At 36.8% G+C, this 14,631-nt stretch overlaps 1 protein-coding gene across 2 annotated transcripts in view; it reads right to left on the reverse strand.

Annotated features, from left to right (window-relative positions):
• Positions 1 to 14,631, reverse strand: part of LOC311294925 (NACHT, LRR and PYD domains-containing protein 12-like) — a 65,024-nt gene that overhangs the window by 31,949 nt on the left and 18,444 nt on the right. For both annotated transcript variants that reach the window (XM_084416019.1, XM_084416020.1), the window contains 2 exons: positions 12,659 to 12,748; positions 2,269 to 4,206 (listed from right to left, as the gene is read on the reverse strand). In XM_084416019.1, the coding sequence (XP_084272145.1) occupies positions 2,269 to 4,206; positions 12,659 to 12,748 (2,028 nt within the window). The remainder of the gene's footprint in view (positions 1 to 2,268; positions 4,207 to 12,658; positions 12,749 to 14,631) is intronic.

A 14,631-nucleotide genomic window follows, 5' to 3' on the forward strand; every position in this document is an offset into this window, starting at 1 on the left:
GGACATTTAACTATCCCATGAGGCCAAGGGAGAGATTTTATGAATGGCAGTGAAGCAACGTAACTGACGCTTGTAGGTCACTTAATAATGACAACATGGCGGATGTAGTACGTCCGGATTCCATTCATACTAAACACATTCATACTAGGGCTACACATTGTATCGTTTCAGCATCGATATCGCAATGTGCACAACCACGATAGTCATGGATTGATGGATAGTCGTGGATTATTTGCAAAGTTTAACCATCATAGAGTGAAAGTTTATAATGTGCACGTTTTTAAGTCGAGTCAGGCATCAAGCGCAAGCGGACTTGCACGCTGTTTTCTGTGCACACGCAGACAGCACGTGAACGCAGAATTCAGTTCCCTTTCTCTTTATTTCAATCTTAAACGGACACGTGCACATAAAATGAAGTCAAAATGTCCGTCTCGGCGAGTATCCCCGTAAACACAGTCGGTTGAGAAAATTGAGAAAGAAAACGGATGTGTGCCATTTATATTAGGTCCGGGCATTCGTCTTAAAGGGCAAGTAGCTTAATGTACCCGCAGCATTTTGTGATACCAATGGTGATCAAACAACACAAGAGAGAAAGAAAATTACTTTTGTAGCTTTAACAAAGATAAATTGTATAAATTAAATATTGAACTTAATTTGAAATAAAATGAATAAAAACTATATAGACATATTTAAAACCATAGTAACTACTATAAATGGCAAAATGCACATCAAAATTAGCTTTGTTAAAATTAGCTTTAACAAATATAAATTGTATTAATTACGGTAATTAATACACACTTACAATTAATACGTAATTAATATTAGTTATATTTCATTTATACAGGGAAAACTGTTATTTTACATTTGATTATTCAATTTCTGTACCTGAATACTGTTAGATTTACCTGGAAAAACAAAGCACTGCTCATTTCAATTGTATATTTCTTCTATTGTATTTATCTATGCTCATAAATTTTTATTTTCTATGCAGATTCACTTCCTTACAAAATCACCCCAATTAGTCTAGAATGATAAATTCTATTCAAATAGAGCTATTCAAATCAACTGGTGAAATTATTTATATTTTGCAATATATATCGGAGAAAAACAAAATATTCCAATGCAATACTATAATTCATACTATATATAACATACATTTTTAACGGTCGCAAAGGATGTTCTAATTCAAACGTAGTCCCTACTCGACAGTACGCATAGATAGAGCTATTCAAATCAACTGGTGAAATTGTTTATTTATATTTTGCAATATATATCGGAGAAAATAACATACATTTTTAACGGTCGCAAAGGATGTTCTAATTCAAACGTAGTGCCTACTCGACAGTACGCAATTTCGGACGCACCATGAGCGTTGTATAAACAGTCATTTTCAGCGTTTAATGGAAAACATTTCTAATAGCAACAGAAAAATCACCAATTGGAGCAAAGATACCTTTAGATTGTTACCTTTACAGTCCAAAAAGTCCTTATAGACAAAAAAAACTTGATAGCAGTCGGCAATATATAATATGAGGATGCGCAATGCAAGAGCCTTCATGTAAACTGGTTGCATGCGGCATTCATCTAATCAATGAATCTAACACTGCAAATATGCAATAAAAATTGACAATTGTCAAATACAACTCATCAGCTAGTTAGTAAAGACTCCAAGACCTCAAATATGTGTGTTAGATAAGATAGAGTACAGTGCTGGGATTGAAAACCACTGACCTAAATCAAGATATTTCTTATTTTAATACAGCCTCTCAGAACCCAGATATATGAGGTAGCGTGATTTTAAAAGGGTGATTTCTAGACCAGAAAAAGTCAGGTAATTTAAATAAAAACCTAAATACCAAAAAAAAAATTATTGGGTAGAGAAAAATATTTTACTAAAAATACTTAATCCTTATCCAGTAAATCATGAACGATGGAAAGTCATGTAAATTAATTGGTTAAAAAGACTGTTATCATCTATGAAAAATCAATTTAAAAAAAAAAGCAAAAAAACACTGTAATCCCTGAGAACTTGTAGCTTGTAAAACTTCTGGAATTCAGAAATGCAATAACTTAGATATTAATTATAATTACAAAATATATATTTTTAAATATTTTAATCAGTGTACACTTCAAATTTATGTAAATATATAAAAATATATATTTTTAAATTATCATTACAGTGCATTTACCAGAGGAAATCTATCATGATGGGGGTATTATGCTCATATTTCAATTCAGTTGATATTATGTTCATATTTTCCCACTCACAGAGCTTTTCTGCAGTTCCTCAGAGCAGGTAACAGTCTCCTTCGACCCTCTTGTGATGATATGATGTTGTACTTTTTAGGGTCAAACTCATCCATCACCTCCTCTGACATCAAGATCAAGTTTGCCAAAGTTGAACATTGTGCAAGAGAAAGGTTTTTGTTATTTGTTCCAGATTTTAAAAATGCCTGCATTTCTTCAACAATAGAATTATTCTTCATCTCAATCAAGCAATGTGACAGATTCATCCATCTTTCAGGGCTGACATTGTTTTTTTGACCTCGTTTGAGGTTTTGGATTATTTTCTTGATGTTCTCTGGGTTGTTCTCTGTGTGAATCAGCACATCCTGTAAGAGCCTCTGATTGGACTCCAGCGAGATGCCATGAAGGAATCGAAGGAAAAGATCCAGGTGTCCATTTTTACTCTTCAAGGCTTTATTCATTGCTCCCTTCAGAAACACATCCAGACAAACATTTTCAGATTGAGTTCTGGACTTTCCTGTGAGGAACATTTTCAGAACTTCATTGTTTTTGTGTAAATAGCAGAGAAACACATACAGTGCTGCAAAAAACTCCTGAAAGCTGAGATGTACAAAGCTGTAAACCTTCCTGTGATAAATCACAGATTCCTCCCGAAAGATCTCAGTGCAAATCCCTGAATACACTGAGGCATCAGTGACATCTATGCCGCTCTCTCTAAGGTCCTCCTCATAGAACATCACATTGCCCTTCATCAGCTGATTGAAAGCCAGTTCAGCAAGTTTCACAATCACTTCTCTGTTGGACTGCAGGAGTTTCTCTGGATCTCTCTCTTCATACTTCTGGTTCCTCATACTAGTTTGAATAAGGAGGAAGTGTATGTACATTTCAGTCAGAGTTTGAGGGATTTCTGCACTGAGATGTTTCAGGATGTTTTGAAGCACAGTGGCTGAGATCCAGCAGAAGACGGGTATGTGGCACATGATGTGGAGGCTTCTTGCTCTTCTGATGTGTGAGATGATTCTGCTGGCTTGATCCTCATCCCTGATTCTCTTCCTGAAATATTCCTCCTTCTGAGGCTCATTGAATCCCTGAATTTCTGTCACACGGTTGATGTAGTTAGAGGGGATCTGATTGGCTGCTGCTGGTCTGGTGGTGATCCAGATGAGAGCAGAGGGAAGCAGATCTCCTTTCATGAGGTTTGACATCAACACACCCACTGATGAAGACTCAGTCACATCAGAAACTTTCTCACTGTCTGAAAACATCAGTGTAATTCTGCTCTCATCCAGACCATCAAAGATGAACACAACTGTACATTCATCATAAATCTTTGAGTCCAGATCTTGAAGTTCAGGATGAAAGTCCAGCAGAAGTCTGTGAAGACTGTACTGATGATCTTTAATCAAGTTCAGCTCTCTAAATGGAAGAACAAACATGAAATCTACATCCTGATTGGCTTTTCCCTCGGCCCAGTCCAGAATGAACTTCTGCACAGAGACGGTTTTTCCAATTCCAGCGATTCCTTTAGTAAGAACAGTCTTGATTTTGTCCTTCTTCTCTCTTCTCTTCTCCTCATATCCTAGTTCAGGTGAAGGATCAAAGATGTCATTGCAGTTGATTGGAGTATCTTGGAGGGTCTTGTAACTTTTCTCCATCTGTAACACCTCATGTTCTTCATTCACTCCTTCACACTCTCCCTCTATGATGTACAGCTGTGTGTAAATCCTGTTCAGGAGGGTCTGATTCTCTTGTAGTTTGATTCCCTCAAATACGCTCTCATATCTGTTCTTCATGCTGGTTTTGTGCTGGTCTTTGACTCTCTGCAGATCATCATGCACTGGCTGGTGAGAGTCGAGCTGCAGGGCTGCTTCTGTGTCATGATGACTGATGTGTTTCTGACAGGAGGAGGATGAGCTGGTCTGACAGGACACATCTCTGATCTGGTCAGCTCTCCCACCACTGAAAACACATTAAGAAGACAGAGACACAAAAACAAACAGAAAAGACCTTTGTGAAAATATTTAAATATGTTTAATATGAAAATCATATCATAGTCTGAGTACTAGTGCTTGCTCTTACAGACATTGTGGCCAGCTGACATCCTAATATCACACATGGAGTTTCTCAAGGTTCTGTTCTAGCAATGAAATTTTTAACCCATCAGTGTTTCCCATTCATTAACTAGATTGTGGCGGCCCACCATAGTCTAATCTGTTCCACTACGGTTTCATAATGGCCCAAAAATATAGCTAAACTTCTCAAATAAAAGTTCCCCTTTAAAGTACAATTCACCAAATTGTTTCTTTGTGAAATTTGCACACTGAACATGGGTTGGAGCTCTTATAAATCCGGCATTTGGGGGCAGATAATGACCTCCATATTTAAAGTAGGGCTATTCAGTGCGAAAATGAATGGAAACACCTTAAAATGTCTCAAATCAATTCGATGTACCAATTTGATCGCAAAACAGCATGTGACGTCACTACGCACAGGTTTTTATTTACTTTAAAGCCATTGGATGGAAACACACTTTCACCAGCTTTATTCGCATGAGTTTCTTTTACCGAACTTCAGATAATTCGATTGACAAGTGGATGGAAACTTAGTTAGTGTTTCCCATTCATTAACTAGATTGTGGTGGCCCACCATAGTCTAATCTGTCCCGCTACGGTTTCATAATGAACCAAAAATATAATTTAACTTCTCAAATAAAAGTTCCCCTTTAAAGTACAATTCACCAAATTGTTTCTTTGTGAAATTTGCACACTGAATATGGGTTGGAGCTAGGGGTGGATCGGTACATGTATTCGTACTGAACCGAAACGGTACGGGCGTCACGGTTTGGTGCATGAATATACACAGAGAATACATGGTATAAAAATAAATATAACTCGCTTGCAAATTAATTAATGTAATGTGGAACTACTGTTAGATACGCGGGTTCTTTAAGGCTATCTAATCTGTAGCTCCGCTTCAGTTCTCAAGCTCTGCGGCTATAATGAACAGGCTGCGATGTCAAGATCGCAATGCTGGAATATGTTGTGTGTGTGTGTGCGTGTGTGTGTGTGTGTGTGTGTGTGTGTGTGTGTGTGTGTGTGTGAGAGAGAGAGGGAGAGAGAGAGAGAGAGAGAGAGAGGCACGGGCGCAATTGAACAGTGGAAACATAAAAACATACTCCGTCATTTTGTTCATACAGGACATCATTCAAACTGCAAAGTGTTTACTTATATGTGTGTACACTCGCAATAAAACACAACATTGTGCTTTTGTCAAACTGTAAACTCTTTTCAAACTGTACAAACAAACCTACAACTGTTACCTAACCAAAATCACACACACACACACTGTTTAAAATATGAATCCAACCCCATTTAAAAACAGTCTGGGGGTGCCATCTTTTGGACATTCATCATATTGCATTGGTTTTCATTTCTTGTCCTCAAAAAGAGGACTAATCTGTTTATTTTTAAGTAACACATTCTACATTGATAAAAAAAAATTGTTTTTAATGGTAGTATTATTTTATAAAGAAATCAATTATTTATAATTCAGATGAGAATAAAGTTAGTGTTAATTAAAATTTTAAGGAAAACAAATATATTGATCTGAAATATAGCAAATTAATTTTAAATTCATTCAGATACAATTACCAAACATATGTCAAGGTCTTTGTCTTTTTATTAATTTAATTAATAAACTAATTATATAAAACTACTGTCAATGCACTACAAATAAACTGGTTCTATGCCTTTACTTTATTAATAAAACTTAATTAAAAAAATACAAGGCTTAAGACATTTATTTTCCTTTTATTTTATTTATTTATTTTACAGCCTGAGACATGCACAATAAAAGAAAATTGCCTTCTACATTTTTGTTTTGCTTTTCCCTCCATTGTACCCGAACTCGTACTGAACCGTGATGTCTGAACCAAGGTATGAACCGAACCGTGACTTCTGTGTACCGTTCCACCCCTAGTTCCCTAGTTGGAGCTCTTATAAATCCGGCATTTGGGGGCAGATAATGACCTCCATTTTTAAAGTAAGGAGACATCAAGTTTTCATTACTCAAAATGTTCGAAAAAAAGAGAAAGGCTAAAATTCTTGGCAGAAAGTTTAAACCAGAAACCATTATTTTAAAATATCACAGAAGCACTGACATGGAGAAAATGATTCTGAAATGATTATATGTAATTAATTTACATGTAAATGATGACTGATTGATTGATTGATTGATTGATTTTATTTGACCACTTAAATATAAAAAAAAAAATATATGAAAACAGTACTCTGTATCATACATTAAAATACATAAATAGCCAGGGATAACACAATAAAGCCCAAAGACTTATTTCCATTGTGGTCCCTATAAGGGCAAGGGGAAAGGACAAGTTACAGCAATTCACACATCAATCATTTTTCATACATTAAACAAATTCATTCATATTATACAGAAAAATATACAATAAAAATAGACTATGATATAATAAAAACTATGATTGGCATCTAAGCCATACTTTCAAACCCTGTTTAAAACTGCCTATGCTTCGAACTGTCTTTAGTGTACCAGGTAACCGGTTCCAAAGGATAGTTCCAGCATAAAGAAATGACTGTTTGCCCAGATTAGTATTAAATCTGGGGGGTACAAAATCTGTTGAGCTACCCCTAGTGGAGTAACTATGACCTTCACTTACTCTTTTAAAATAATTTCTAAAATATTTGGGAACATCTCCATTAACAATTTTATGTACCATACCCAGCTGCATCTGAGACACGCGATCCTCAACTTCCAACCATCCCACTCTTTCAAAGTGGGAAGATTCCAGATGAGTTCTTATGGGAAGGTCTAAAATTAGCCTTATTAATTTATTTTGAGACGTCTGAAGCCTATGTTTCAGGTTCCCTGTGACACCATTGTACCATGATCCACATGCGTAATCAAAAAATGGCTGAATTAAAGCTCCTGCCAGAATAAGCTTTGTTTTTTCATCCAAAAACTTTGATATTCTGGCCAAAAAACGGACTCTCTGATTTACTTTAGTAATTACCTTACGGGCCTGATCTACTCCAGATAAATTGCAATCTAACATACATCCAAGATAACTGATTGATTCCTTGGCAGTAATTACAATATCTCCAGCTAAGACCTTAAAACTGGAGGCTTTCTTTAACTTTATCTTTGTTCCGAACAATATGGATTCAGTTTTCCCTAAGTTAAGTGATACAGGGTTTCCCCAGGTTTGGTTTCCCCAGGTTTGATCACCCCAAATTTAAGACTTTTTTAAGACCTTTTTAAGACCACTTTAATGAAAATTAAGACCTACATCGCACCCATTATGCAGTCGTAAAACACCAGATCAAATCCCAATAATGACTATTACTAACAAATGTTTTAATTAAAAATACATTATTAAAAAAAAAAATCATTCAACAACACACTGCAAAGTGATGTTTTTGGTAAATATCAAACATTCATAACAATAAACAGATAAACTAACTTTACAAATCGTCTTAGTAAAGTTTCTCAGCATTCAAATTGCTTCAACCATTGCTTCAGAGGGGTAGACAGGTAAGAGAGATATAGATAGTAGGGGTGTAACAGTTCACAAAATTCGCGGTTCGGTTCAATACGATACACTTGTGTCACGGTTTGGTACGTTTTCGATACAGCAAAAATAAATAAATGCCAGATAATTTTATCTTTTATTATTATTTTTATTAAAACCAACACACTTTGACCAATGATGGAGCTATAATAGACTCTTCTTAGGAGCATAAACAAAACAGCACCTTGGAAAAAAATGAAATGTAACCTAATATTGTAGTAGTTATAAACAAAGGTCTATTTTTAGTTCAGATTAAAATTTGAGGGCAGCAATTGTATTCATAATGTCAAAATAAAACCAACGTAATGTTACTTGAAAGCATTATAGCCTACTATTCCTGCCAAACTTCCATGGTTGCAGTTAGTGTTACTACAGTAAATCCATGGTGAATGTTGCTGATCTGTGGACGCTCGATAGTTCATTCATGGCACAATGTTTCTTCCTGGCTTCCACGCGCTGTTTGATCCGTTAATAACAGAGAAATGTGAATGTTTCTCACTAGATCTCACAGCGATGTTATTACTTCTGTGGCGAATTCAAATGATTTATTTACTGGATCACTTATTACCGCTGCTGTGTAACAGTGTCGCTTGATCAAGATCGCTCGCGCTGCACTGGTCCAAACTGATAAGCGGTCCTTCAACCACACAATAACGAGTAGCCCAGTTTCGTTCCGCTTACATTACGTTTGCACATTTGATGTTGGACAATGTTGTGGTCGCGCCGGCGTCTCTTACATTATGAGCGCGCTTGCCACGCGCAACGCGCCTACATTTGAAATAATGAAATTTTGGTCGGCAGGAAAAATGGTCCAACGAACCGTTCGGTTTGAAAATGCGTACACCGAACCGAACGACACTTCCCCATGATGTCTCTCCTCTCGACTGATTGATTAGAATGTTGTTCCATTGCCGTCGGCGCGAAAACCCAAACTATTGTTTGAGACGTTCTCTGACGTTACACTAAACCCTGTTGAACTTTTTGAATAAATAGGCTAGTATAATGAAATTTAAGACCTTCATTAAAAAAATTAAGACTTGGACAACGGAATTTAAGACTTTTTAAGGCCTTAATTTAGGAACATGAGATTTAAGACCTTTTTAAGACTTTTAAGACCCCGCGGCTACCCTGTGATAATCTGTTATCAGCCATCCACATGCTAATATTTAGAAGTGCTGAGCTAAGTTTGTTTTCAATCATATTTTTATCCTTGTGAGAAACAACCATCGCAGAATCATCTGCATATAAAAAAAAGACTGCATGAACAAGCAGACTTTAGATCATTTATATACAGTAAAAAGAAAAGTGGACCCAAAACGCTCCCTTGAGGTACCCCACAGTCCATGCCTTTTGGTTGAGACATTTTCCCCCCAATGTCCACTACTTGCGTTCTATTCTCCAGATAGGAGCCCACCCATTTCAGTGCTAATTCACTAAAACCCATGGCTTTCAATTTATACATTAAAACACCATGGTCAACTGTATCAAAAGCTTTTTGTAAGTCTAACATGACCATGCCACAGAAGTTTCCATTATCTACCTCCTTTTTTATATAGTCCGTTAAAAACAATAAACAGGAATCCGTAGAATGTGATTTCCGAAAGCCAGACTGAAACTCATAAAGTAGGTTTTGTGATTTTAAGTAATTATCAATCTGTTCAAAAATAATCCTTTCAATTATCTTTGACAGACAACCAAGAATTGAGACGGGTCTATAATTACCAGGGTCTAGTTTACTCCCTTTCTTATATAATGGTATCACTCTGGCAATCTTGAGGTCATTGGGGAAGCATCCTTGTTCTATCGACCTGTTTATAATATGAGTAATGCTCGGAGCAATAATCTCAGCGGCATCCCTCACGAATTTAGATGGAATAGAATCTAATCCTGTGGCTTTAGAGCCATCAAGCCTCTTCAGCTTCTCAATAACAAGTGTCTCCCTCACCTTTTCAAAAAAGAAACTCCCCGCCCGGACACCTAACTGAGAGTAAAAGTCCTGCACATGACTTTCACCATATTGACCAGTCTGACCAGGTAACTTTTCCACAAGCTTCCTGGCAACTGATGAGAAATGCTTATTAAAGCTATCTGCCACCATCTCCTTCTCTGATGTAATGTTGTTGCCAAGGTCTAGAGTGATATTACTGTTTTTTGTTTTTAGCCTTTTACTGTAGCCAAGTTGCTTAAGGGATTTCCATAACTTTCCTGAGTCGTTTCTATATTCAGCAATTTTTTCATTGAAATATGCCTTTTTAGTATTGCCCACTAATCTATTAACTTAATTTCTTGCCTTTTTATAATCAGTCCAACTCTGCTCATCCCTGTTTTCTCTGAATTTCCCATACTTCCTATTTCTTACCCTAATTGCCTCAAGGACATCATCATTCACCCAGGGTTCTGTCCTCTGCCTTATTCTAATTTCTTTATATGGGGCTATTTTATCCACAACTTCTAAAAACATACTTTTAAATAGGCACCATGCTCCGTCCACATCACTACATTGCAAAACTTTAGACCAGTTCATTTTATTTAAACAGCCATTCAGTGCTTCTTTGCTATACTTTTTCAGTGAACGGGTTTTTATAGAAGTGTGACAGTTGAGCACTGCTTTCTTGATCTTTCTAGTACAGAAAATAATAGAATGGTCACTCAACCCATATTTTATAACCCCGCTTTCTGTTATCCTAGATTTGTCTGACACTAGGACAAGATCAATCGTGGTTTGGGTGGTAGAGCACACACGTGTAGGTTCATTAATCAGCTGATGTAAACTATTGGAGCGACAGAAATTCATCAATGCTTTATACCCTGAAACATCACTTTTCTGAACATCAGTGTTAAAATCCCCCAACATGATAACTTCAGATTTAACCAGGTCCATGCAATTTGAGCAAACATCCTCTAAAAGTTCATAAAACTGTGTTTGATCAGGCGGTCTATAACATGCGCAAATTAGTATGGGCTTACTCTTCGGTAGCAAAATATCTAACCAAACCGCTTCAACCTTCCCACTATTTAAGTCCATTCTATGATTAAAACCAATGTCCGCTCTTACATATATACACACCCCTCCACCTTTGCGGTTTCGATCTCTCCTAATTACCAAATAGTTCTCCAATTCGATTTCAGCATCCGTAATGGAGTCATCCAGCCATGTCTCCGTGAAACAAAATATTCCCACCTTTCTGCTTTTGCTGAGGTGTCGGATCTCGGTGATTTTCGGGAGAAGGCTTCTGACGTTGAGATGAAGCAGGTGTAATCCTCTCGCCGCCATGAAATAATCCACATTCGATATCTCTTTGTTGACACCCGCCATCTCGTCCAAGAGTGCCTGCTCCACGGTGGCCTGTGGCTCCAATCCCCTGACCCTAATCACCGTCACGTCTCCCAGCTCCGGATCTCCACCACTTCTCCCGGCGCCTCCACGCACGCTTCCACTCCCTTCAGCGACACTCATGGATAGGAGTTTGTCCCCGGCGTTTAAATGTCTAGAGCAACCCATCGCACATGCCGAGGGCCTTCTTGACATCGTATTCCTTGGTCCAAATTCCCGCATCGGGCCCGGGCATTGATGTATATCTCCCGATAATAATAGGTAGATACAAATTATCAATTCGTCGCCATTCACTTGCCTTTTGACGCCACCTTTTTCATTGCGTTTGGCTGCATACCAACATGGATAAAGAAATGTGTCCATGAGTATTTTCTTTCCATAACCAAGTTGTTTTTTAAATAAAAGTTTATTTGAGTGAGCATAGCAACCATGTAAATGCCCCTCGAGACCGATTTTATGTCCGTTTTCTAAAAAGTTAATAATAAATATGTATGCTAAAAGCACCACAAGCACACCACACTTGCCAGCAGCCATCTTGAAATGAGAGAGAGAGGCAGGTGGCATGTGATGGCAGGTGATTTATTATAAGAGACTGCAAACTCAGTTTGTTTCTGCATTTCCTAGTTGCACATTAATGTCCCCTTTGTCACACGTGAAGCATTTGAAAAGTCAGAGAAGATTTTATGTCTAAATAACCTGCCACCTTTTCTTTTAGAAATAAAGATCACAGATTTCCTTGATCAGCTGATATGAATCCTGATTTTAAAAAGTTCTTTCATATTTGCTCTGTCTGGTTTGAGCAGTCTTGCATTTTTTGTGTCATCAACATATGATTAGCAAGTTTAGAGACAATCAGTCGATTCATAGTGTTAACTTCATGTGCGAGGGAATGGATTATCCCGAGAGTCTGCGAGACTGTTGCTTTTTCTTTTTCTCTGTTTTTGACTCGGCAATGGTGAGTGAGGAGTAATAAAAAAACTTTCTGTGGAACTACGTCGTGTCTTTGGCTATTTTCACATAGGAAGTTATTATTGGCTGATTTATGGCAGATCGATCAGAGTATCCTTACAAAACACTTACATTTATATAATAATATTTAAAATACTGAAATGAGCAAAGATTTTGTGGCACCTCTAGCAATATGTCATGACAACCAGATTGGGAACCACCAATTTTATTTATTCCTAACCAGAATTTTCTTGTTTCATTACTAATATAAAGAATAATTGTCAATATAACACTGATGCAACACATGTAACAAAACTCATTCCTGTGTAAATGGAGGTCTAACAGAGAAATGGCAGAGAGAAGCAGAAGAAAGCACTATTTAACAATTCCTTTCTTTGCATCTTGACCTCCACTTGTTACTTGTTATACTTGTTAAAGAACTTTAGCCATATGAAATGTAAACTTTTCTGAACCTTCGTGCATTTTGTGTTCATGTGTCTCTCACCCTACATGATGATACTCACACAGGGTCAAAGGTCACTGGTCCATCACTGAATTTTGTGGCCTTCAAGGTCAGACAGTTGGATACTGGAGAAGCTGCTCTCTTTCTTTTCCTGTTGTTGATAATGAGAAATAAACAGACATATTTCACATTGTTTCTCTGCAGATTATTTGACTGCTCCATTAAATTAACCCTGTCAATACTTCTGTAATTTATAGAGCAGTATTTGTATTAGTTTTAGAGGGAAAACATGTTTTATTAATAGTAGGGTACAACAGGGCTGAAGGCCACCGGGGTAAAAGCTGCATTTGATTTGATTATCCTTTAAACCACTAGACGGCACAAAACTTTCCTAAACATCCACGTTTCACATGGACATTTGGCTGATTCTTGAAGTTATCACGGACAGCTGTGCTTTAATTAGCCATTGAGAATCGTTAAAATTATTATATATATATTTTGAGATAAAGGTCTTGTTAATGATTTTCAGTTTTGTTCAAGGTAATTAATTCAACAGTTTTTCTGAATAATATGTAAAGTTTGGCCCTACTGTTGGGGCAAAAGGCACAATAATTAACATTATAATTAATAATAGCTGGCTGACTTTTCCATTTGTTGACATGACATGGTTAGATTCAGATGTTTAATAATACATTTATAAAGTGACATTAACCATATGGTTCCCCCATATTTATATTAGGAAACAATCATATTTAAAATTATGATATTAATCATTTCATATAATAAATTATAACAATTATTGTTTCTACTGTAAAGCCAAAAATATTTTTTAAGGAAATATAATTTAAAAAATAATGTTCATGGGATCTCCTTCAAAGCTTTCAGAATCTTTAGTTTTTAAAAATGTAATAGTTTTTAAATATGTGTTTTTAAAATGACATTTATTTTAATGAGTTTATTTGTTAATTTATTAAACAAAAATGAATTCCATTTATTTCTCAAAATAAACAGAAAATAGTACAAACTTTGCTGAAGTCCTGGTGAGTCTTTAATCCCGAGTCTGAGGTAAAAGGCCCCTTTTACATTTAGAAGATTTTTAATCAAAATAAACCACTTTAATGATGTATTTTACCAAAATGTGTTGACCCATCAATGTTCAATAAAAACATACACTGTCAGGCCAAAAAAAGAGTCTCTGTGTGGATTTAAATAGGCAAAATAAATGTTGGAAGCTGTTTTATGGAAGACATCATGAACAGTACCAGTGCCTAAGATAACAAACCCCTCAGAGTTCTCACACTACAGACCAATTGCTTTAACAGCGCAGCTGATGAAGGTCTTTGAGAGATTAGTATTAAACCATATTAAGCAGGTGATGATGCTGCTGAGGATAAACTACAGTTTGCCTATAAAACTGCTGTTGGGGTAGATGATGCAATTATTCAGGGGCGTAGCAACCGGGGGGGACACGTCCCCTGCACTTTTAGAAACAGGTGATTCTGTCCCCCACATTTTTTTTGACCCAGCGCCAATATTTTCGCCCGTGTTCTCTGATTTGTTACTTAGACTTGAATGAACTAACATTCACCCAATCACAGCGCAAATCATCTCTTGGTCTGCCATGAGCTCCAAATCTCTTGTTGCTCTTGAGACTTTTCGTTCGTTTAGTCACTTTGCTGTTTGGCCGTCTGGGGCCAGAAAAAAGCAGAGGACGATTACATCCTTTTTCCAAACACACACTGTAACGCCCGTTTCACACATACTCCGTGTGCAGTGCGTGTGCGGTGCGTGTTGCAGTGCAGGAGCAGCACGCGCAATAATGCTTTCACATATGTTGCGTTTGCAGTGTGTAACTGATCCGGTGCTGTAGGCTATACCACAAATATATAGGCCTACTCACAATTTGTATTTCAAATCCAGAAGTTATCAGCAACTTTTATTTAAGAAAAGTTTTTTTGTCAGCATTGCGATTCCCTTTGCACATATACACTCTTTCGGAGTCTTTAATAGATGTATTCACGTTTAAACACAATT

Source organism: Rutilus rutilus (assembly GCF_951802725.1).
Source record: "Rutilus rutilus genome assembly, chromosome: 1".
NCBI lineage: Eukaryota > Metazoa > Chordata > Actinopteri > Cypriniformes > Leuciscidae > Rutilus > Rutilus rutilus.